The sequence below is a fragment of the Ziziphus jujuba genome, chromosome 5 (genome assembly GCF_031755915.1).
Source record: "Ziziphus jujuba cultivar Dongzao chromosome 5, ASM3175591v1".
NCBI lineage: Eukaryota > Viridiplantae > Streptophyta > Magnoliopsida > Rosales > Rhamnaceae > Ziziphus > Ziziphus jujuba.
Genome location: NC_083383.1, coordinates 8,937,085 through 8,961,080, shown reverse-complemented (window position 1 = coordinate 8,961,080; position 23,996 = coordinate 8,937,085). Strand labels below are relative to the sequence as shown.

Genomic DNA, 23,996 nt, shown 5'->3' with positions numbered 1-23,996 from the left:
GAACATTTAGAAGCAACAATAGAATTAATAAAATAATTGGTACCATTATTAAATAAATCAAGTCTATATAAATTGCCACATAAACAACTCTGCTATCCTTATATATTTCAACCTTGTTATTTCCAAACAAAAACTAAACCCTTGACTATCCAAAAGTAAAATAGATAATAAGTTCCTTCTAATTGAAGGTACATAGGATACTTCTTGTAATTCTAAAACATATCCAATGGTAAGCTTCAACTTGATTGTTCCCATGATATCCACCTTCGCTCTTGAGCTATCTCCCATATAAACATGCTGCTCAAGATTGGTTAGCCCCTTTTGCCTTATCATCTTCTACAATGAATTAGTAACATGAATTGTTACTTCAGTATCTAACCACCAAAAATTCATGAGCACATCAATAGTATTGGTCTCAATCATTAAAATATTATATTTCTTCTCTTGCTTTCCCTTTAAATTCTAACACTCTATCTTCTTGTGTTTAACTTTATTGCAGTAGCCACACTTTCCATTAAAGTGCTCTTTCCTTTCTCCTATCTGATAAGCGTCATCATACTTAGTATTATTCAAAAAATCCAAATAATAATGCTTCTCATTCATATCAAACTTGATAAATTTCTTTCCTGCAAAATAGAAAACAATGTAAAGTAGTACCTATTGACACACTACTTACAAAGGTAGTGAGTTTTATGGCAAATATAATGAGACTGGACGGAACCCAGGACCATTCGCAATTTATTTACATGAGTGTGGCATTAATGTACAATATACATTGCCTCGTATGCCTCAGCAGAATGGCATAGCTGAAAGGAAAAATCAAATTTTGTTGGATATGGTGCGATCTATGCTGGCAAATTCTAGTTTACCAGATTACTTGTGGGGAGAGGCTTTAAGGACAGCAGCTTATATTTTGAATTAAATGCCAAGTAAATCCGTTCCTAAGACTCCTTTTGAGTTGTGGTCATGAAGAAAGCCTAATTTACACCATTTTTTAGTATGGGATTGCAAAGCTGAAGTAAGGATTTATAATCCCCAAATTAAGAAGTTGGATCCTAAAACTATCAGTGGATATTTTGTTGGTTATTGTATTGAATCTAGGAGTTCAAAATTCTTTTGTCCATCTCACACTACCAGAATTGTAGAATTAGATAGGGCTGTTTATTTTGAAGATGATTTTGAGTTTGATTATAGTAATGGTCCAAAAAAGCCTCAATTTAGAGAAGAAAGTGTTTTCATTCCCAGTGTTGTTGTTCCTGATAGAGATATTATTAATCCAATAGTTGATGAACCAGTAGTTGGTTAGGATGAACCCATTATTGAAGGGCAGGATATTCCAGCTATTGTAGATACTGATGTGGCTTTGAGAATGTCACAAATGACTAGGAGGTCAGCTATTCCTGATAACTATGAGGTTTATTTGCAGGAGCATGATTTTGACATAAGTAATGATTCAAATTCAGTCACTTATAAGGAGACCATAAGTAGTTCGCACACAAATTTTTGGTTGGATGCCATGGAAGATGAAATGAAATCCATGGCATCAAATGATGTTTGAGATTTGGTTGAGTTATCAGTGGATAGTAAGCCTATAGGGTGCAAATGGATCTTTAAGACAAAAAAGAACTTCAATGGTCAGGTGGAGAGGTATAAGGCTAGACTTGTAGCCAAAGGGTTTAGCTAGAAAGAAGGAATTGATTATACAGAGACATTCTCTCCTGTATCCATAAAGGATTCTTTTAGAATCATTATGTCGATTGTGGCGCATTATGACCTATAGTTGCATCAGATGGATATCAGAACTGCTTTTCTGAATGGTGATTTATTTGAGGATGTATATATGGTTCAACCAGTAGGCTTCCAGCAAACAGAGAATGATAATTTAGTTTGTAAGCTTAAGAAATCAATTTATGGTCTTAAGCAGGCTTCGAGGCAATGGTATCTTAAGTTTGATGAGATTGTCACTAAAAATGGCTTTAAGGAGAATGTTGTTGATAGATGCATATATATATATATATATGAAGATCAGTGGGAGCAGTTTTATATTTCTGGTATTGTAAATTGATGACATATTTTTGGCTACTAATGACACTGACCTATTGGCTAAGACAAAGCAGATGTTGTGCAACCATTTTGATATGAAAGATCTTAGTGAGGCTTCTTTTGTTTTAGGCATCAAGATTTTTTGAGATAGGACTAATTATGTATTGCAATTGTCTCAAAGAGCCCATATTGATAGAATCTTTAAGAGATTTGATATGCATAATTGTTCTCCTGGAAGTGTACTAGTCACAAAGGGTAAAAAGTTTTCTAAGAATCAATGTTCCAAGAATGATAAAGAGAGGATGGTGATCAGAAATGTTCGCTATTTTTCAGCAGGGGGTAGTTTGATATATGCTCAAGTTTGTACACGGCCTGATATAGCTTTTGCTGTGGATGTGCTTGGTAGATTTATGAGTAATCTTGGTCCTATTCATTATCAAGCAGTTAAAAAGGTCTTTAGGTATCTACAGGGTACTAAAAATCATATGTTGACATATCGATGTACCAACTCTCTTGATGTAGTTGGTTATAATGATACAGATTATAAATGCTGTGTGGATGATAAGAAATCTACCACTGGATATATATTTATCATGACAAGAGATGCTGTATCTTGGCAGAGTGCCAAGCAATCAGTGACAGCATCCTCGACTATGGAGGCAGAATATGTAGCGTTTATAAGGCTACTCATCATGCAGTTTGGCTTTGGAATTTTATTCGTAATTTGGGAGTGGTTGACTCCATTGAGAGGCTTATTATGATGTATTGTGATAATACTGCAGCAGTGTCTTTCTCCAATAATTTAAAAGGTACCTCTGGTGCAAGATGCATTGATATAAAGTATTTTGTGGTTAAGGAGAAATTTGAAGAATGCCTCATTACTGTTGTTCACACGCCTACTTATAGCATGGTGGTAGATCCACTGACCAAAGCCTTACCAATAGGCATATTTGAGGAGCATGTGTCCCGTATGGTATTGTTAAGCAGTTGAGACTGCTGTGGGTCAGTGGGAGTTTGTTATATTTTCTGCAGTAATATCCATGTTAAGTATTATTTATTTCTTTGAGTATTTTGATAAATTGATATATTTGGATCATTATTTATTTATGAGATGATTTATTACACATATTATTGCTCATATATTTACATGCCTATTGAGACTATTAGTCTATGTATATGTGTATGTTGATTCACAGATGCCATGGTGCGTCCCTACTACCTAGTTTTGTTTATATTGATGTATCCTATTGATACACAATGTATTCGGATGAAATGGTATTGTGTGTTGAGGGTTGCACATGGTTAAGTAAATCTCTACTATCTAGACTGAGTTTATGGCATGCAAAGTGCTCGGTTGAAATGGTATCATGTTTTGGAAGATTAACTGAGAGAATCTCTACTATCTAATCTAGTATATTGTTGTGCCCTGTCGGTATGCTATATATTTAGATGAAATGGTATTATGGTTCAAGAGATTCTACAGTAAGTGAGTTTGGATTATATATGATGATGATTATGCAGTCCAAGTGGGAGAATGTTAAATAAATAAATAATTTGTGGACTTAGCATAATCAATTACTCACTTACAGGGTCTATTTATGTCATTAATGGAACTGGCTTATTTTATTATTTTCTAGTAGGATCCTTGGTCACACACTCTCTATAAGACTCTAGTTGGCCCATTGGACTGGAGGACCAATTCTCTTTATAAACCCATTAACTTACCCATATTTTTCTATTATTATTATTTTGATGTACGTTAAATTAATAGGTAAGTGTGACTTGCAGAGACTATAAAAGGTCTAGGGCAAGCAAACAAATATAGGTCATACGGTATTTTTGAGATTAGGATTTTCAGATATCTGAGAGTGATTTGAGAGTAGTGTGTCCATAGGCACTACTTTATATTGTTTTCTATTTTGCAGGATTAAAGATTCAATTTATCAATAGCTGCGTTTGGAGGTTAATAATTTATGATTAATAGAATTTATTATGTATATTTAGATCCGTAAAATCTAACAAATTATACATAATGCATAATTTTGAGGCATGCTAATTAATTAATAATTTTTTAAAATTAAAGTTTTTCCCATTTATAGGCAGCCTAGCTATGAGGACACAATAGGTGATTGTCTTTTTATAAAATACACAACAGATGATTATGATTCATAATTCTTAATTCATACTATAAATATATATAACTTGCTCAAGCCTTTCTATGAAAATTACTTATAAATATGTAATAAATACATTTTGGGTTAGTTACATTTTAATATGTTTTAGTTTTAGGATATTACAAGTTAGGCTTTCAATTTTAAAAGCCATCACATTGAGTCCTCTATTTTTGATTTGGTAGGTCATTGAGTCTTCTATTAGCTTAATAGTTATGATTTTATTTTTTGCCAATGCAGTTAAAGAGTATGAACTGTGATTTTTACAAATTAAATTGAATGTTTTACACTTTGTTGAGTTATATAAAATATGAATAAAATCTTTTGTTGGTTGATATTAACAAATTCGGTGATAATTAGATCAATATGCATCAAATGAAAAAATAGAAGGCTTAAAAATATGGTGGATTTTAAAATCAAAGCTTAAATTGTAACATTTTAAAAGTAAAGAATAACAAGGTGTAATAAACATAAAAATTTGTATTGTTTGTATAATTTGGGAACAACTAAAGGTTAAAATTCATTAAATTGGAATTTGATGGTGCTTAACTGATTTAGGCATGAGCCCATGAGAGAACCCGGATTCAATGCAACTCAATGACCGAAAAAGAAAAATTAAAAATTAAAAAAGCAACAGCTTGATGATATTTCTTTTTGTGGAAATACAAATGCAACATCTTGGCAAAAGAGACCATAAAATTTCTTTATCTTAATTCACTTTCTTAGAAAAATGAGCATAAATTAATTTCTTTTCTCGACCCAATTTGTTATGATATCTCCTTCAAAAGAAGAATGTTATTTTGCCTGCACATTATATTACTGTGTGCATTTTTTAAATTCTTTCACCACTTGGGACCAATAATTATAATTTTAGAATTATTTTGTTAATTGCACATATATATATATATATATATATATACACACACACTAGAAGTGGGCATTTAAAATAATGTTTATATTTTACATATCAAGTTGGTTCTTATGTTAAGTTCCTTGTTTATACTAATTAAAATAAGAAATTTTATAAGCCTAGAATTATAAAGTTAAGACAGCTTAAAGTCTTTCAAGAATATGTTAATACTCAGAGAGGGAAAATTTTCTACCCAAAAAATGAAAAAAGAAAATAGAGGTTAAAAAAAGAAAGAATATGTCAGTGCGAAAATTTTGGATTTCAGATAATTAGTTTTTAAAAGACTATTTGCAAGTATCGTATTTCTAAAATACATCTTAATCATCCCCAGTTCGTTTTTTAAACTAACGTAGACTATTTAATTAAAATGTATTCTTCTCTTTTCTTTTCTTTTTCTTCAAAATGATATTTATGAAGTAATTTTCAAAAAAAAAAAACAAAATAGAAATACATATTTATATGATAAACAAAACATATTTGACATATCATTTTAAAATTGGGCCTCCTTTATGAGAGGACTTAGGCAAAGGGCTTTCCTTAGTGGCCTTCCAATCCTCTTGACCTCATGATTCCAACGTCTCGCTGGAATCTCTGCACTTCCTCAGAGTTGCCCTTATCTCCTTCAACATCTCTTTTACTCTCATGTCTTTCCTGAAGATAAAAGAAGACAAATTAAATATATATATATATATATATATTACGTAAACTAACTGCTCAAAGAAAAATATGGGGGTGATTCCATAAACTAACAGCATAACAATTAAAATGAACAAAAATGCTGTTTTATTTGAAAAACAACCTAGGCATATTTTACCTTGTATTTTATATGCGAACAAGCAGCCTAAGGCAAAGTCTAAAATCCAGGAAAATATTCGAGAAACCCAACAACTATACCAACAAATACAAACACATCGACGAATATAAACAAAATAAATAGATTCCAATTTCTTTTGATGCTCAACTTGCAATAAGATCAGAAAGTATTTATTCCCAGTTTTTATGTGAGCAAAGCACATCTTAAGTAACTGTTTATCCGCAAAGGAAAAATCCAAACAAGAATGACAAGCTATAAGACAAAACAAACAGGTAAAAATATGGACGAAAGTAGCACTGACAAAAGAAAACAAAATGTGCAGAACTCATAATATGAAAAGATATATATGACGCTAATCAGGAAAAAAAAAAAAAAAAAAAAAAAAAAAGGTAAAAACAACGGTGACTTACAGAACACTGACTCCAACAACAGCATGTGGCCGCGGATAGTCCTCAATTTGTTTATCCTTTCTGTCTTTATTAAGAACACCAGAAGAAGAAATATCTGTATTTCCATCTTCCGAAGACCTTTGTTTAACTGCATTGTCCGAGCCTGTTTCTGCGTTAGAAAGTGCCCTATCACTTCCAATTCTTGATATTTCTTCAATTAAAGATGGAATCCTATCTTTCGCCTGAAAATGTATTTCATTTGAAAATTTAAAAACTCATAAAATAAAACTAATATCAACAAAAGTAGTAAAAACAAGATTAGTAGTAGGAAATAATTATTTCACCAGAAAGTCACAAACCTTAGGAAGGTCAATTTTGTTCAACACGACAACATATGGTCGTTTGAGATAATCAGGATTATACATTCGCAATTCCTGCAAAAATATTTAACCTATAATTAGTATGAGGGTAAAATATTGAAATACAAGTGATAGTAATAAAAGAAAAAGTGAGCACACAATAAACAACACCATAACCAGTACATACATGAGAAAAGACACGTTCAGGAAACCTGTGAAAATCACAATATCATGACTTCCGTAAATAATTACAACTTAAATCCTAAAATTCTTTCAAGATTCCTCTTCAGCCTGCAGTACATCGAACCATGCTTCCGTGCTTCTCATTAATGAAATAAGCCAAAAGCATGGAAAACAGATTAAACACTTGCCAATACAAGATAAATGTCCCATTTCTAATTGCCTGCAAAATCTGGAAAAAGGTTCGAGAGCATATTTTCAAAAACTAATCCCAAACCCTGAAAGAGACTACAGTAGGAGAATGTTATAAACCAAAAGACATCAACTACAAATCTGTATCTAATCATCCAGCCCAGACCCACCAAGTGTCTATGAATATATAGGTATAATTCAGATCACTACATGAAATAGTAGTTCTAATTTATCCTATTTAACAAATACAGCATATGAAAGAAGGAAAACATACTTCTTTCACTGTTAAGTAGTCATTAACAGGGTTCTCAGCTGCTGCATCAACAACATGAACCAACATCCTAGTTCTCCTCAAGTGCCTCAAGAAATTGCGACCGAGACCCTGAAGATTAACAGAATTTCAAATTAAACAACTTGGAGACTAGAATTAAAAGCTACAAAAAGTGCCAAGAATTTACCTTCCCAAGATGAGCACCTTCTATAAGTCCAGGTAAATCTGCCAACGTTGCTTCAGACGAATACATCTCTGCACCTAAGCTTGGATCACCATCAATGCGTCCAAGATTCGGCATTAATGTTGTAAAGGGATAATCAGCAATATCAGGTTTTGCAAGTGTGATGGCTGCCAAAAGGGTTGATTTGCCAGCATTTGGGAGACCCTACAACAATAGCTAGTAAAATTATGACATCTAAATACCTTAACAGTACCTGCTATAAGGAGGTTTGATCTGGACCAAAGTGTTTTTACTGCCCACACAAAAGCATTGCAAGCTAGATATAATTAACAAATCAATATGCTATTTAATACATATAATCAATCTTTATGCATAATATAGATATGAGCTAATTAAATTTTTCATTTTTCATTCTCTCCTTATCTGTAAATTGAGTGAAATATTTTCTATGATGTTTCAATGCAAAAGTATAATTAAAGATATTCATATCTGATGTGAAACTCTCAAATCAATTTCACTCTGTTAAAAATGAATAACCAGTATATATATATATATATATATAGATATATAGATATATATATTCCTGGTCAATGAATAACCAGTATAAATTTGTATAAGATTTATAACAATGAGGCAAACCAAATTCCGAAATAGAAATGAGATGGAACAAAGTTCAATCTTGTTTGATAGATTGTGTTGAGCACATAAATTGAGTGAAATATTTTCTATGATGTTTCAATGCAAAAGTATAATTAAAGATATATCTGATGTGAAACTCTCAAATCAATTTCACTCTGTTAAAAATGAATAACCAGTATATATATATATATATATATATTCCTGGTCAATGAATAACCAGTATAAATTTGTGTAAGATTTATAACAATGAGGCAAACCAAATTCCGAAATAGAAATGAGATGGAACAAAGTTCAATCTTGTTTGATAGATTGTGTTGAGCACATAGTCACAGACTGCCCATTCTAGTACAGATACAACCAAGAATTTCCAATCTCACAGCAATTCATACTAAGACACTGTCGTATATCATCGTAGAAATCCAGATACAAAAAGAAGGCTGAGACACACACACACACACACTCAACAACAACAAACAAAAACGAAAACAGAAAACAGAAAAAACAAGCAATACTTACAACCAAACCAACATCAGCAACAACACGCAGAATCAACTCCAAACTAACCTCCTCTCCAGGTTGACCAAGAGCTAAAACCTGTTATAAACTAAAAGTGAGTTAAGAAACATTTTAAGAAAAGAAGATTTATTGAACTGGTAAATGTTAGTTAATCTCACATGGTGTGGTTATTAAAGACGAGTCACATCATTCTACATCTATAGTAAAGTATTCAATGTCTACTCAAGAAAGACATACAGAGATCAAATGTGTACACAGGGGCAGTCCAATAACTTAATAACTAAGCAGCCAAAAGCATTTGTATAAAAATATCACTCTTTTTTTATTTATTTATTTTTATACAGCTTAACAGTCAAATCTATAAACTTTAGAACTTTTGGTACCATAAAGACATGATGAAGCATGACATGAGGAATACAAAAATAAACTATCCTTTACCTTATCACTATCATCTCTCATCACATTAGTGGTCAAAGACATCAACTTCTTCCTTCCACGCTCTGGAGTTTCTACCAGGCTAATCTGCCAAAAAACCACCAAAGTTACATCTCAATTGCAAATTGATATTGAACATACATAAACTAATCAGCATAATATTCTTTTCTCTTGATAACGAAATGGGTTATTCAACAATAAAATTAATCAGGCATTTTTTCTAATTGCTTCAAGTTCTCAATCACCAATACCTTTTTTCTACCATCATTACTCATGTGAAAAAGTGTATACACAAAGGAAAATTAAGACAAGAGGTAATAACATCAATACTGTTGCAATTGTTAAGAAACAACAATGATGTTCACTAAGAATTTCACTACATATAACTATGATATCTCACCCCTCCTTGTCCACCCCTTGCAACAAGGATTTCATCACCCGCATTAGCTAGATCACCCAACAACTTGCCTCGTTTATGTTTCACTACTGTACCTGCAGCATTTATGACAAATGAGATAAGGCCAAAGGATTTGAGCTACATTAAAAGTATTCAGCAGTTGAAGATAAAAAAGCAGATTCAATAGTTGTTTAACGGACTATAACAGATTTCCCGTTCTATACAAGAAGTGCCAGATGTCATAAACAAAAAAACAACATAACATACAAACCTATAGGCACAGGAATGCGAAGAGTTGGTGCAGCAAGTCCATCATGCAATTGCGAGGTCAAGACACCCATTGCATCAACATTTCCACCCCGCTTTGCATTATATCGGCTTTTGGTATGAAATTCCAATAATGTATCTTTTCCTTCATCTGCATAAATGACTACATCTCCTCCATGCCCACCCATAGGAAGGATAAGCGATCCATCAAAATCCCTTTTATACAAGCTTTTCTTCCTCTTACTCTCTTTGCTTTGTTTGCCTTGTGCCTTACCACCTCTATGGTTGGGCATACTAAGGACTGCACCGTGGCCTCCATCTCCTGAACGAACTGTTATTATAACCTGATCAAAATACTTGTGAGGTTCCTTTGCCAATGTAGCTGGTTTTGAAGGAGAAGACTCTTTTGCCCTGGCAATTCGGCACTTGATCGTACAGTATCTAATACTTCCATAATTGCATGAGCCTCTACCATACCTATAGATAACAGCCCATGGAATAAAAAAATGAAAAACAGATAAGAACAAAAATAATGGCTAAGACACTTAAGAAACAAATAAGGCTTTCAATCGCAATTGTGACAATCCAGACTCAAAACAGAAAATAGATTTTAACAGTTTGAGGTTGTGCTTTTTTACCAGAAATGATTTGAATTAAAGCCATTAAAAAAAAAAAAGAGAGAGAGAGAGCATAAAACATCATAATAGCTTAGAAAGCAAGATATATTCAATTGGTTTGATGTTGCTTCTTTTCAGTATCAGTGATGTAAATAGACTGAAACTTAGAATTAAACTTTTTCTTCACAGGTGAAGATATCAGCGGAGTCCAATGCAATTTCTTAACTTGTAACTATCTATTGATGATAACCTATCCACTTTCCACTTCTACTTTACTACTCCCAAATGTTTTATCAAGCACTATCAAGTCCATTCCAACTTCAAGTTATATCTAATCGCTCTTAAAACTTATTACAAACACACGAATTTTAAAAGTTTTATGTACAAAATTTAGGGGGGGAAAAAAAAAAGCGCCACGAAAAGCCACCCATTCAACTTAGACTAACTTAAAAACTACAATAGAGTAAAATCCACAGGTCCCGGTCCTTTGGCATAGCAGCAGTTGCAGGAGGAGAAAGGTTGGGCACTCAGACAGCAAAAACAACCACGCAAACACTAGTTCAAATTTCTCATTTCTCTATGAAACCAAATAGAAAATAAAATTACCTTTTTGGGAATATGACGCCAGACAACAACGAATCATCAAGCGAAACGTACGAAGTTGACGGTAAACAAGAAGAGATGAGAGACGCCATGTCCGGACAGTATGCAACCCGGTGAGACTTTTTTATTTTTATTTTTTATTTATGTGAGACTTGAGAGCAAGCCATAAGAAGGTGAAAAATGGCTATTACTTTAGGCGGCATTGACACCCAGCCCATTCTTACTACGGACCCAATAATTATGGGTTCTTTTAGGCCCAAATTCAGAGTCACGGACATTTAAAATGTACCTCCGCAATGCCAAGTTCACTAACTACGATCATGCTTATGTTCGTTTCTAATATACATTAAACAGAAAATAAACTTTTCTTGAATCTAAAAAGGCTCATAAAACTACAAGATCAAAATTTTTAATCGTCATATAATTTTTAAAGCTTAATAACTTTAAATTTATTTTTCTATTTCTAGTTTCTATCAAGACAAAATCAAATTTATAATTTAGGGTTAATCTTATTCTAATTATCGTTTTTAATATCCAAATGTTTATTTGGCACTAATACTGTTCAGCCACGTTCGATTTCGGATGATTGGATACTTCGGACATTCCTTAGATACAATAAGTAATGATTACAATCTACATTCATTTGAAAAAATAAACAAATAAATAAATTATAGAAGCAATTTTATTCAAACCAAACATCCTTACTACATCAATAGAAAGAGAAAAAATTAATAATAATAATAATTAAATAAAATATTATGAACATATATTTAATTAAAGGCGTAATTTTCATTTCCCCCTCGCCAAAGGCCAGTATATAAGTTAGGCCGCCCCTGATACATGAGACAGCCAGCTCAGCCACGCAGGCGCTGATGACTACTCACTATAAATTACATGCCAAACGCACAGCCCAAGTGTGGTAACAAGATATCATGACATCTGAGTCAACCACATATGCTCCAAACCATTAATACTTCATGGTTCAAACATTCATTCTATTAGCTTTTGAGGAAATCCTTCAAAGAAAATTGTGGAACCCCATCCTACAAAACAAAAAATTACCAGTGAGGATCCACCCAGCGCCTGTTTCAATTGGCTTTTGTAAGAATACTTCAAAAAGAAATGGTGCTAGTGAGGGTCTGCCTAAGGCTTTTCATTCTCTCTCTGTGTGTTGCATCCAAAGTTAGAAAGAGCAAACAAATGTAACTTCAGAAATTTCAACAAAAAACTTTAAATTTAACAAACTCGATGTTACCTTGGCAATCTCTTCACTTAAGCATTGCCTAACAACTGTTGTTTGTTGTATCAGCCTCTCCATTGCTGTATGGCTGGGCAGATTTGCATGTGCTAACAATTACCATGACCAGAGTGAAAAGGAATAAATTAACAATATAACTATTTTAAATGATAGATATATGATAAAGTAAGGGATGAAATATAAACAGATATCAATTAAATATGGAAAAGGCTCAGGAAACAAACCAAGAATCAAACGATTAAGACTATCTGCAACATCCTGCCGATATTCCAAGCTAAGCAGATGAAACACGGGGGATTTTTCTGGTTCATCATATGCAAGCAGAGCGAGAAAGTCCTATAGCAAAGGCAAACTTATGTTATGTGCATTCTGATGGAAAACCAGATTAAAAATAAAAACCACAGGTAGCATAAGTGCCTCTGTGTGTGTATGTGTGTGTGTGTGTGTGCGCGTGCGCATACAGCTAAAATGCTTAAAAGTTTCAAGCATACTTCAAGCTTGTCAACAAACTTATCCATCTTTCCAAAGGGGGTCAACTTGGTCTGTGCAAATTCCAAAGCTTCTGTGCTGCCAAAGAAACCAATAATTAATAAACAGGTTATGCATGATATGATTCAATAGATGTTGTTTTTATTTTGTTCACTTTGCTCACCATTTCCTAGAGCAGACAAGCTCAACAAAATGGAGGCTCAGCAGATCAAAATGCAAGTCCTTATTTTTCTCCAGTAAGCCATGTGCCAACTCTTCAGTCAGTTCAATGGCCTTAAGGCCTTTACCCTCAATCACAAAATTTAAAATTCCTGGATATAAAATATTCAATAAGTGCTGCCATTAATGAAGCACCCTCAAGTCAAGATATTTAGCAAATAATGAGAAAAAATGATGACTATTTCAACCCAAAGCAATAAAAATCACCATTATCAAGTATCCCTTCTTATTTTCTATGGCAACCTCCAAAGTTGTGTTTCTAAGAATAAGTAAAATCTTAATCTAGCTTATGACGATTGATACTCAAGCTATGAAAATGAAATAGAAAAAGCATTTGTCCTATCAAAATGAATGTAAAAGGTTGAACAAAGAAAAAAAAAATGAATGTAAAAGAAATGCTTTTGGCCAATTAAGATGATAAGCAATGCCTAAAAACGAAATGTCAGTATGAGTTTGAAATACCTAAATATGCATATTTGATAGAAATGAGACAAACGCTTACTACTGAGACAAACACCCTTGCAAATTATAATGATATGTTAGTACAATGTGCTTAATCCCTTCAATACAAAGGACAAATACAGGACGTGTTGAGGTAGTGCAACTGATTAGAAGAAGCAAATCCTTATCAATTCTGACATTACTGTATACATTCACAACCAAAAAAGGAATTACCTACTTTTTCTTTTCTCCATGTCCTCAACATAATCAGTAGGCTGCTTCATCCCAGCACTAGAAATAAACGACTCCATGGTTTCTTTATAACAATTATGCACAAGGTATGATAGAACAATGCTGTGGATGTCATTGTCATTGATAACCTGTCAATAACACGTGACGATAAAATCACATGAATTGGAAAAACGAATTAAAGTATACAGATAGCAATGGTGCTTCATTCTATAGGTGATCCTAAAGAGAAAAAACATATAACACCTCTACTCAGAAATAGAGTATAGAGATGATATATATAAACATTAACAATCGAAATACCAAAATAGGGCTACCAGACAGCCTGTAATAAGTTTTAGAGATGAACCACAACACGCAAAAGCATCTTAAATTTTGGTCCATTCATCATACATCTCCTTCAAAAGACACGTGAAGAGCAATATAATTGACAAAAATTTCAAGACCCATTCCCTTTCCATGTTTATAGTTCAGTCCCAGGTAAGTATTTTGTTCACACTTTTTTTGTGTCATCATTTTTGTTCATATATCGAATATTATTATTTGGCACATGAGATTGATCTTCTTTTTGTCACCTTAACATAATTCAAAACGCAAAGTCCAAATTAATAACTGAAAAAAATAATTAAAAAAAAAAAAAAGAGCACAATCAAACCATAACAACGACAAAAATCGAAATTGCAAAGACACAAAATATGAAACTAGGGTTTCATTACGATGACAAACATCAAATGAAGCCAGCAATTTTCTCAAACTAAATGGAGACAGCGATCAAACACGATTAAACCATTAGCATAAGATCATTTAATTTTTAATCCCATCGAACTAGCACACAGGTTAAAAAAATAAATTTATACAAAATTAAAAAATAATAATAACAATAATAATAATTAGAACGAAAACAAACGGAATTATAGAAAGGAAACAGACAACGTGATCGTAGTTACGAGGATCGACGTCCATTGGAAGCAGCGACAGCAGAACAGAAGAAGAAGAAGAAGAAAGTGGGAAATGGAGGGGCGTTTAAGGTGGGTTGGGCGGAGCAGAATGGGGTTTTAGGGTAAAAGTTCGGTGGGTTTGAGGAGGTGAAAAGCGATCTATGATGGGTCGAGGGTAAGTGACCAGACTGTGTTTAGTCTTGTGAGAGTGAGTGGAAAAGCGGGGTTAGAATTACAAAGAAAGAAAGAATCGGTTTTCTTTATCAAACCGCGGGTGTCTCCGTGATTCTTCTACACGTGCCTTTTTTAGATTTCTTCAATACGAGAGATGAGACACAACGGTGTCCCTGGGCCTAATAGCCCGTAGACGATTCAGAGACTTCTCTTCTGATTCCTCATCCTCTCGTGGATACCGATTATTGGTCCCAATTCAACCGCATATATTAATCAGAAATTCAGAATAAAAATTTATTTGATTTGGAAAAGAGAAAGTCTTAAAAGGGAAAATTTAAATAAATAAATAAACAAAAATAACGAAGAGATGGAGTCTTTACTCTTTTTTTTTATGAGGGATTATATCTTAAAAGAAAAAGGATTCCATGTAGACATGATGTAACTCAAAATTTAAAAATGTATTTTAAATAATTTTACTGGGTCAAATAAAATATATTGTATATTTGAAGTTGCTTTTACATTCTAAAAAAAAAATAGATTATAAATGGAGTATTTTTCAAAAGAGTTTTATTCAAGAGGAATTTTTTTGACATTCTTATTTATGTAAAATAGTATAGATTGCATGAGGAATTTCGTGTTTCTAAGTTTACATAGGGAGTTGGTGGAGAGCGGAAGTGACAATGAAATCTACTTTTTCCTTTTTTTTCTTTTTATTGTAATTTTTTAAATATTATTTATTAATGATTCTGATGAAATTTACATATTAAATCATATTTATATTATTAAAAAATTTATTTTGAAAATTTTAATATAAAAATAATATAATTAAATATTATCAATTAAAATTTACATAATTATTATAAATAATAATAAATAGCAATATATTTTTTTTTCCTTTAAAAATGTGAAAATTCAACCCCCTTCTATGTGGAGATCTTAGAGTGAAGATGTGGAGATTACAACACTTCCGTACTTTTGAAAGCTCGAGGGCATTAAACATGGTCCATGAAAAATCAAACTAATTTCATAAAAAAAAATTAATTGAAAAAAAAAAGGCACATCATCTGAGAAAAACACTGTTAAATTATCATTCATTTGGGTCAACTTTGTTAAATTAACATTAAATTAGTCATCTTAAATTGTACAACATAGTTGAATATAATTGGTGAACCACAAAAAACAAAACATTAGTATTTTTATGCTGAGAAAAAAAAAATAGTATTAAATATATATATATAGAAAGAGAGAGAGAGAGTTAATTTTATATACTTTTTTTTATTTAAATACAAATTAATCTTTATAGTTTAAAAACTATCATCAATTTTTCATTAGATTTTAAAAAATTATCATCTTATCTCAATTATTTTATTCACATCCTTAAAATTTTCATATTACGTTAATTATTTTATTTACATCTTTTAAAATAATATTATTAACATCTTTTAAAAATGCTAATTACAATTTTAAAATTTTAAAAAATTAAATTATAATTAATATAAATGACATTAATTTATTATTCAATAGCACCAAAAAGGTTTGTAATGGAAATCAATATATAATTTGTATATGACATCAACAAACTACAGATTATGTTCGTTTCGTTTTTATTCATATATATTTTTTTAAATGATGCGATTATTAGTTATCATTTACTTTGTTATTATATATTTCTTAAGCATTTTTATTCATCAATTTTTGAGTTTTTATGTGAAATTAGGAAATCCTTTTGACGCTTATCTATAAATTATTTTGTTCTTATCTAAAAATACAACGTAGGAAAAATGTTTCAATATCAGAACAAAATATCTCTATAAGTTAGTTTAGTGGCAAAATTATTATTTTATGGGATATTAACTATTTATGATCAAATTTAAGATAATTTTAAGATTATCAATTTTTTTTTTTTTTTACGATCTACTATATATTATATAGATTTTATATATGGATCCTACATATAGATTATAAAAGCCAACTACATAAATCTGCAACTATTTAATTTTTTTAATCCATAAATTGTCAACAAGAATAAAAAATTATTCGTTATTATTACTTTGAATAATTCCTATTGTTTCTTGATAAGTCATGAGATTAATCAAAATTTACGACTTTATAGTTGGAATCTGACTGGTCCTAATAAACGATATGATATCCATTTTATTAATTGACGTTCTACTTAAATTTATATATATATATATATATATATATATATATATTGTATATTATAAGGGAACAAGTTATCTCTTGCTCCTAATTGTTTCTAAATTACTTCGCTGTTCCTATCAATGGGGGGAAGTAGGTGAGGCAGGTTCCTACAATTATAATGATGGTCTAAGATTTCTATTTTTTTTTTTTTGGTCATGGTTTTTTTTTTTTTTTTTTTAAAAAAAATTTTGTTCTCTTTTGAAAGGGGAGCCATAAAAGGACAATTGCCAACATTATTGCTGGTAAAAGTCCCTACATAATAGTTATAGACACACCGAGCTGATGGATTTGTATTTTTTGTTTGTTTGTTTGTTTTTTTTTTTTTTTCTGAAATATTTTCCTTGAAGAAAAATTATGTTTTATTTAAATTTACAAGCTTTTTTTTTTTTTTGGGTAGAATAAATTTACAAGCTTGTACTACTTGCTTAAAAATCTCCTTTTAGATTTTTTTTTTTTTTAAAGAACTCCTTTAGAATTTTAAATATTTGACTTTTTTTTTTTTTGGTACTTAAAAATGCTTTTTTTTTTTTTTTTCAAGTAAAAAGTGTGAAACCCACGTGTATCTGAATTCATTGGCAAGGAGATTGGACACGAAAAATGGTTCAATCTGTATAAGTGGTTAGACTTTTCGAGAATATAGGAACTCGGTCGGATCAGTGAGTTCACATACTGCAACTGGAAAGCCAAGTGTCTTTATGGTAATAAACAAGATTACCAAGTTTTTGCTTTGAACAAGAAAACCAAGTTGATCATAGACTTGTATGGTTCGCCACATTCCTAGGCACCCAATCCAACTAACAGTCAAAAACAAGGGAAGTCCCCTACAGTATCCCCCAACCCACCTTCACAAAAATGAACCCCCTTTGTTTCTTCTTCCTAGCTCTTCTCTTCTCTCAGACTTCTCTGTCTTCTTCCGCTTCACCCTCAACCTCCGAACTCTTTGAAACTTGGTGCGAGCAATATGGAAAATCCTACTTTTCAGAAAAAGAAAAGCTGTACAGGCTCAGTGTGTTCGAGGACAACCTTGCCTATATTTCCCAACACAACAACTTGGGCAATTCTTCTTACACTCTTTCTCTGAATGCCTTTGCTGATCTCACCCACCATGAGTTCAAGACCTCTCGCTTGGGCCTCTCCTCTGCTTCTCCTTTTAAGTCGAAAATGGGTCCAAAATTCCTCCATAACCTGGAAATCCCTATTTCAATAGATTGGAGGAAGCAAGGGGCAGTGACCCGTGTCAAAGATCAAGGAAGTTGCGGTAGGTATCTCCTTGTTTGAATTATTTACTTCTTAGTTCTTTATAATGAAAAGTTTACTGGATTGAATTTTCTGCCTCGTCTAGTAGTAATTATTAGTTTCTGTTTCCACGATGATCAAATTCTTGCAGCTTTGGATTTTTCACATGACATGACATATTGACATGTTTTGATTTTGAACAAGAAGGAAATTAAAATGGAACTGGAAGTGCTAAGTTACCTAATCTAGATCCCAATTTCAGAAAGTACCAAAATCATTGTATAGTGATTGTGGACATGTGAGTCTTTGAATCTATGTACAGCTTCCCAATCCAGAGGAGGCCTTTTCTGCTTTGGGTTACTTGTCCCCCTGATTCGCCCTCAGAAACACAGTAGGATATCAGAAATGATATGGTCCCAATCTTAGTTGGAAGTAAGTTAAGATTTTTTTAAGTCAAATGGGGTTTCCCCTGGAAGCCTGCTGCCGAATGCAAATGTTTGCTAGGTTGTTGACCTGCTTGTGTAAATTCACTTGACTGGAGATATCAGTCTCTAGGCATTGAATACTTTGCTTCTAGTTTCTTAAGAAAAGATTATGTCTAGTTGGTGGCATCTTTGTATGTTTTGCTTGTTCTGTGTTTGTTATCTTACTTTCTTTGTTGGTGCTACTTATCTGTTTGATTCAATTGGCAAGCATACAGCAAATTAGCTATAGACAACATCAATATTTAACATTCTGTTAGTGTTTCTCAAGTCAAAACGTACTAGTTTCTCGTGTCAGGACAGTACTAATGTTCAATTATTTTGGTGGATGCCAATGCTTTATGGTATAGGCGCTTGTTGGTCCTTCTCGGCAACAGGTGCTATTGAAGGTATCAATAAGATTGTCACCGGATCCCTTATCAGCCTATCCGAGCAAGAGTTAGTCGATTGTGATAGATCTTACAATAGTGGCTGTGATGGTGGACTGATGGACTATGCATTTCAATTTGTTATTGATAACCATGGGATCGACACTGAAGAAGACTACCCTTACTCAGGTCGGGAAAAGTCCTGCAATAGGGCAAAGGTAAGAATCTGAGTTTCTTTTTCATTCTTCCTATACTCCTTTTACTTTACTTCATGTTCCATTGTATCCATAATTAAATTTCCTTTGAGTTGATTCATCCATGCTATTTCTATTTTCTATTTCCTAATTTAGATTTACATTGTAGTTAAAAAGGCATGTTGTGACAATAGACGGCTACACTGATGTGCCCGAAAACAATGAGAAACAGCTACTACAAGCTGTGGCTACTCAGCCTGTGAGTGTAGGTATATCTGGCGGCGAGAGAGCATTTCAGTTGTACTCAAAGGTTCGTACTAATAATCAACCTCAACATCATTAGAAACATGATCTATGACCCTTGTAATGATAGATTTTGTTTATGTATTTGTGGATATACAGGGGATTTTCAGCGGCCCTTGTTCGACTAATTTAGATCATGCTGTATTAATTGTGGGGTATGGTTCAGAAAATGGAAAGGACTATTGGATCGTAAAGAATTCATGGGGAAGGGGTTGGGGAATGGATGGCTATATGCACATTCTGCGTAACAGCGGCAGTGCTCAAGGAGTTTGTGGTATGTATATGCTACCTTCATATCCGACAAAGACTGGCCAAAACCCACCTCCTCCACCACCTCCTCCAGGTCCAACCAAATGCAATCTTTTTACTCATTGCGGCGAAGGGGAAACCTGCTGCTGTGCAAGGCGTATTTTAGGAATATGCTTTTCGTGGAAATGCTGTGGATTCAGCTCTGCAGTCTGTTGTAAAGACAAGCGTCACTGTTGCCCTCATGATTATCCCATTTGTGATACAGAAAGGAATCAGTGCCTCAAGGTTTGTATTAATCTTTTTTCCATAATGTATGTGTTTTTGTTGAATGAGTTTTTCATAACACCCACATTCTGCAGTTAAAATCTTAATTCTGGTTTCTTTCTAGAAGTAAAACTATTTTGCAAAATGATTGTGCACAAATTTGGTTTGTTGTCTTTCATTATTGAGGAGTAACAGGCTATCACACTATTGCAGCCTACTAGGAACACTACAATGACGGCGCTGGAAAACAGAGTATCTTCTTCAAAGTCAGCCTACTGGGGCTCCATTTTGGAGGGCTGGGTTTTTTGAAGTTTCTTCACTGTTATCGGTGAAAATTGAAATACTGTGGTCTAACCAGAAGCAGAAGGTTACAAATGTAGTACTTAAGCAAAGAGTTATTTTTTTCTTTTAGCATTAGCAAAGAGTTATTTTTTTCTTTTAGCATTAGCAAAGAGTTGTATGTATAATCGGAGTCTCTGTCCATTTGTCATTGGAATTATTGGATATGTATGGGAGCAAGACAACATCTTTTCGGAAAGATGAATTATTTACAAGACATTTCACAATAAGAAGATGCTATATAAGTAAAATACCAGAACTGAGTTGATTATGGAATATTTCTATTTAATAAATTTATGAAATGTGATGGTCATCTTTGTCCAACCTTTGGCAATGGTTTGTCCTTGGCAGCAAATATGGAATTACCTCAAAGGCACCTGCGAAGGTAGTTGCATTGAACTTATATATATCAATTTATGCTAGTCCTTTATCTTCCGACAACATCGCATTGTAGTTTTCCTTGTTCTCAACCATTGCTGAACAATTAAGAAAACAGACAACCAAGTTTTGTATCAAGCTCTGGAAACTATGTTGGTCTCTTTTTCAGGCATGCAAAATAACCTTGTTTAACAAGTGACCCAATATCAAATTATGTGCAAATTTTTTCGACAGCTAATCAATATCATCTAAATTTTGCAGAAACAAAGATAGAGGAAATCCCATTCCAAATCAAAATTTACAACTTTTCGTAATATTTTCGAGTGTAAATTTTAAACAGTTGATAGTACCTCTTCTTTGCTTTGCCACATGCTTGTTATATTTCTTTTATATCGAAGTAATCTAAAAATTCCTCCAAACCCGGATTGAACCTTCCAATCACGAAGTTGGGAACACGTCCTTAACGGCCGAAGCCGCCGTTAAGTAATTAAGCGTGTTTCTCAACGTTTCCTTCTCTCTCTTCAATCTTGTCGCCGTTTCCTCCAATTCAAGCAAAGCTTGCTGCTCTCTCGGCGCTCCTTCGAATGTGCTCCCAACGAAGAACGAAAACGGCGTCGGAAATAGGTTCCTCCTCAAATCCTGAACCTCTTTCTCGGGCTTCCCACCCAACCGATTCGATAACCGAATCACATCCTTCATATACGACTCGACCTCGTTCGCCAAAGCCTCCAGATCCTCTTCCCCATCGCTCGACGGCCGGTCCTCCAGCCACGTCACCTCCGCGACGAGGTAAGGTTTCGTACGGACGAGGTTGGTGACTCGGAATCGCTCTTGCCCCTTGCAGATAAGGAAGAATCGGTCGTCGACGAGTCGCTCGTGCTTCACGACCTCTCCGACGCAGCCGACATCGGCGGTGCCGGAAACGGAATCGGAGTATATGACGCCAAAGCGGAGATCGGTCTGGAGCAGAGTGTGCATCATCATGCGGTACCGGAACTCGAAGATCTGCAGAGGGAGTATGGCGCCGGGGAAGAGCACCAGAGGCAAAGGAAAGAGTGGGAGCTCAACGACGTCGTCTGACTTGGGTGAGCCGGTATGGTTCCTCTCGGAGAAGGAAGAGGCGGAGCAGCGTAGAGTATTGGGTTTGTGGCGGCGGCGGAGGAGGAAGTGGTGGTGTTGAAGCGAAGATATGAACTTGTTAGGGTAGGGGTTTAAGGGAGAGACAATGGTATTGGGGTTTAAGCCGCGTTTGTAATTGTGGGTTAGAGAAGAAGAGGAAGGGGAGGGAATGAGCTGGGGAAGAGCCATTTCTGAGCTTACGGAGAGCATAAAGAAAAGAAAAGAAGGAAAAATTAACTAAAAAGCCATATATGTTTTGCAAAGTGGGATTGAACGCGCACACTCTCTCTCTAAATCATATCTGATTTTTCTCTCTCTAAAATTTGGAAAATCTGGTGGTTTTAAGAGGAGGGAGAGAGATGTGGATAATATGGAGAGAGAGAGAGAGGAAGAGAGAGTGAGAGAGAGCCAGTCAGCTTTGTAGGAGCAAAGAGTGATTTGTTTAAGGGGGATGTTTGGATGTGGTTTGAGATATTCCCACGTGGGAGTTTGATTGGCCTTGGAGATGATGTGGCACCTTCGGAGTAACATGTAATTTTACGTTGTGGTGGTTCCTGTGGTTTGGTTAATCGTTTTCAACCTAGTCCAAAAAATATCAAGGGAAAATTCTCTCTCCTTGTGTTTGTTAAGCGGGATATTCCAATAGCATAATGTGATTAGTTGCCTCAAAAAAAAAAAAAAAAAAAGTGTTTGGTTGTAATCTTAGAATAATTATCATCGTATTATTAATTCGAACAATTCAACATATGATTTTGGTTCATAATTTCATCGATATATAGCAAAATAAAATATATGTTTACAAATAAAAATTATGGTTAATGGATAAATAGGGAAAAAAAAATTGCTCAATATTTGACCTTGGCACTGCAAGGTGGAAACAATGTCAGTGGCAATCCCATAATAAAAAATGAGTGGAAAAAAAAACAAGTAAAAAAAAAAAAAAAAAGGAATGTTGCATGAAACTAGACCTAATAAAATTTCAAAGGATATAATAATATGATACAAATCTGTGTTATAATTTATAAATTTGAATTAACGACATTATATATGATTTATATAAGTATTATTTGATAATAATCATATCATATCATATTTACATCAATGTCATATAATAAAATTCAATAAATTAATAAATTTTAAGACATAAAATATAGTAATATATGATAAATCCATTAAAAATAAAAAAATTTATAATTATAAAAGTTTTATAATATTAAAAATACTTAATATATTATGTAAATATATATTTATTTTTTTATTTATTAAAAAATAAAAAAAATATTTGAAATTTAAATTAAATTTAAAATTTAAAATTTATGTACATTATTAACGGACTAACAAATAGGATAACAAGTTACTAATTGAACAAATTATCTATTTTTATACCAGGACTTAATACCGAACATAACATAATCCATTGCCAGCTCTACGTGAAACTATGAAAGTTGACAAAAATACATGGAATTATTATAATTTCAAATTTTATGTTAATGATTAACTTAAAAATTATCTATGATGTGTGGTTTTATTTTTGAAAAATGAAATGTTATAGTAGCATCTATATTAATATGTTAGTTATTTACTTAGTTTATATTAAAAATTCACTTTTTATATAAAAATTTATTTTTTTAAAAGTTAAAACCTATTTAAATGTAATCAATTACTAATTACTAAATAAACAAAAAATCAGTAATATTCATTAGTATTGGTGGCGTATTTTGAATCTTCTTATGCAGATTTGGGCTTATGAATGACATGCCATATTTTGTCCACATTACATATGGGCTTGCTCCTTTTGAGTGGATGCCGAAGCATTAGGTTCTGCTTTTTAATGTTGGGCTTTCCGTGTAACCATTGTTTAGCGATCTGGATCTTCTGATTGAATGAAATCCGAACAAACACCTTTTTTTTTTCTTTTTGGGCTTTTTGATGAATATCCGAACGAACAAATGAATAGGAAGGTATGAAATTATGACCAAATAAAGAATACTATTTAAAAAAAGAAATGTGACTTAAAATATGATTATTTAACCCAACCGTAAATAAAACAATTTACAAAAATTGTGTTTTTTCCCCTAAATTTGCTACATAGAGTAAGAAATTTAAG

At 33.0% G+C, this 23,996-nt stretch overlaps 4 protein-coding genes across 7 annotated transcripts; 1 reads left to right on the top strand and 3 right to left on the bottom strand.

The window, feature by feature from the left end:
* Window positions 1–5,364: 5,364 nt before the first annotated feature.
* LOC107420459 (probable GTP-binding protein OBGC2) lies at window positions 5,365–11,147 on the bottom strand. Of its 3 annotated transcripts, none has more exons than XM_016029424.4 (10): window positions 10,991–11,147; window positions 9,772–10,244; window positions 9,504–9,595; window positions 9,107–9,190; window positions 8,669–8,746; window positions 7,517–7,717; window positions 7,333–7,440; window positions 6,687–6,761; window positions 6,349–6,569; window positions 5,365–5,775 (listed from the first exon to the last, which is right to left on the bottom strand). In XM_016029424.4, the coding sequence occupies exons 1-10, from the start codon at window positions 11,077–11,079 to the stop codon at window positions 5,688–5,690; spliced, it is 1,509 nt and encodes a 502-aa protein (XP_015884910.3). In that variant the 5' UTR covers window positions 11,080–11,147; the 3' UTR covers window positions 5,365–5,687. The 3 variants fall into 3 exon arrangements, with proteins under 3 accessions (XP_015884910.3, XP_048332282.2, XP_048332283.2); XM_048476325.2 differs by having other exon boundaries at window positions 5,365–5,770; XM_048476326.2 differs by having other exon boundaries at window positions 5,365–5,770; window positions 8,717–8,746.
* A 500-nt stretch (window positions 11,148–11,647) lies between these two features.
* Window positions 11,648–15,058, bottom strand: LOC107420458 (uncharacterized). 2 transcript variants are annotated; one of them, XM_060817680.1, is made up of 7 exons: window positions 14,551–15,058; window positions 13,633–13,774; window positions 12,898–13,045; window positions 12,737–12,812; window positions 12,470–12,581; window positions 12,243–12,334; window positions 11,648–12,030 (listed from the first exon to the last, which is right to left on the bottom strand). In XM_060817680.1, exons 2-7 carry the CDS (start codon window positions 13,703–13,705, stop codon window positions 11,986–11,988), a joined length of 546 nt encoding a protein of 181 aa, XP_060673663.1. In that variant the 5' UTR covers window positions 13,706–13,774; window positions 14,551–15,058; the 3' UTR covers window positions 11,648–11,985. The 2 variants fall into 2 exon arrangements, with proteins under 2 accessions (XP_060673663.1, XP_015884908.2); XM_016029422.4 differs by having other exon boundaries at window positions 14,574–15,053.
* Window positions 15,059–17,591: 2,533 nt separating this feature from the next.
* LOC107420481 (low-temperature-induced cysteine proteinase) lies at window positions 17,592–20,716 on the top strand. Its single transcript, XM_016029449.4, has 5 exons — window positions 17,592–18,215; window positions 19,026–19,261; window positions 19,407–19,547; window positions 19,640–20,074; window positions 20,267–20,716. Exons 1-5 carry the CDS (start codon window positions 17,810–17,812, stop codon window positions 20,360–20,362), a joined length of 1,314 nt encoding a protein of 437 aa, XP_015884935.3. The 5' UTR covers window positions 17,592–17,809; the 3' UTR covers window positions 20,363–20,716.
* Window positions 20,566–22,278, bottom strand: LOC107420482 (uncharacterized). Its single transcript, XM_016029450.3, has 2 exons — window positions 21,121–22,278; window positions 20,566–20,868 (listed from the first exon to the last, which is right to left on the bottom strand). The coding sequence occupies exon 1, from the start codon at window positions 22,097–22,099 to the stop codon at window positions 21,209–21,211; it is 891 nt and encodes a 296-aa protein (XP_015884936.2). The 5' UTR covers window positions 22,100–22,278; the 3' UTR covers window positions 20,566–20,868; window positions 21,121–21,208.
* Window positions 22,279–23,996: the final 1,718 nt, after the last annotated feature.

Coding starts and splice junctions, on each gene's coding strand:
- LOC107420459 (XM_048476325.2), bottom strand. CDS start 11,079: ATGGCGTCTCTCATCTCTTCTTGTTTACCGTCAACTTCGTACGTTTCG. Junction 8,747..9,106: donor TGAGAGATGATAGTGATAAG/GTAAAGGATAGT, acceptor AGTTTATAACAG/GTTTTAGCTCTTGGTCAACC. Junction 6,762..7,332: donor ACTACTTAACAGTGAAAGAA/GTATGTTTTCCT, acceptor ATATTTTTGCAG/GAATTGCGAATGTATAATCC.
- LOC107420458 (XM_016029422.4), bottom strand. CDS start 14,606: ATGGACGTCGATCCTCGTAACTACGATCACGTT. Junction 12,813..12,897: donor CTTGTCTGCTCTAGGAAATG/GTGAGCAAAGTG, acceptor TTTCTTTGGCAG/CACAGAAGCTTTGGAATTTG. Junction 12,582..12,736: donor AGTTTGTTGACAAGCTTGAA/GTATGCTTGAAA, acceptor CCTTTGCTATAG/GACTTTCTCGCTCTGCTTGC.
- LOC107420481 (XM_016029449.4), top strand. CDS start 17,810: ATGAACCCCCTTTGTTTCTTCTTCCTAGCTCTTCTCTTCTCTCAGACT. Junction 19,548..19,639: donor CATTTCAGTTGTACTCAAAG/GTTCGTACTAAT, acceptor GTGGATATACAG/GGGATTTTCAGCGGCCCTTG. Junction 20,075..20,266: donor AAAGGAATCAGTGCCTCAAG/GTTTGTATTAAT, acceptor ACACTATTGCAG/CCTACTAGGAACACTACAAT.
- LOC107420482 (XM_016029450.3), bottom strand. CDS start 22,099: ATGCTCTCCGTAAGCTCAGAAATGGCTCTTCCCCAGCTCATTCCCTCC.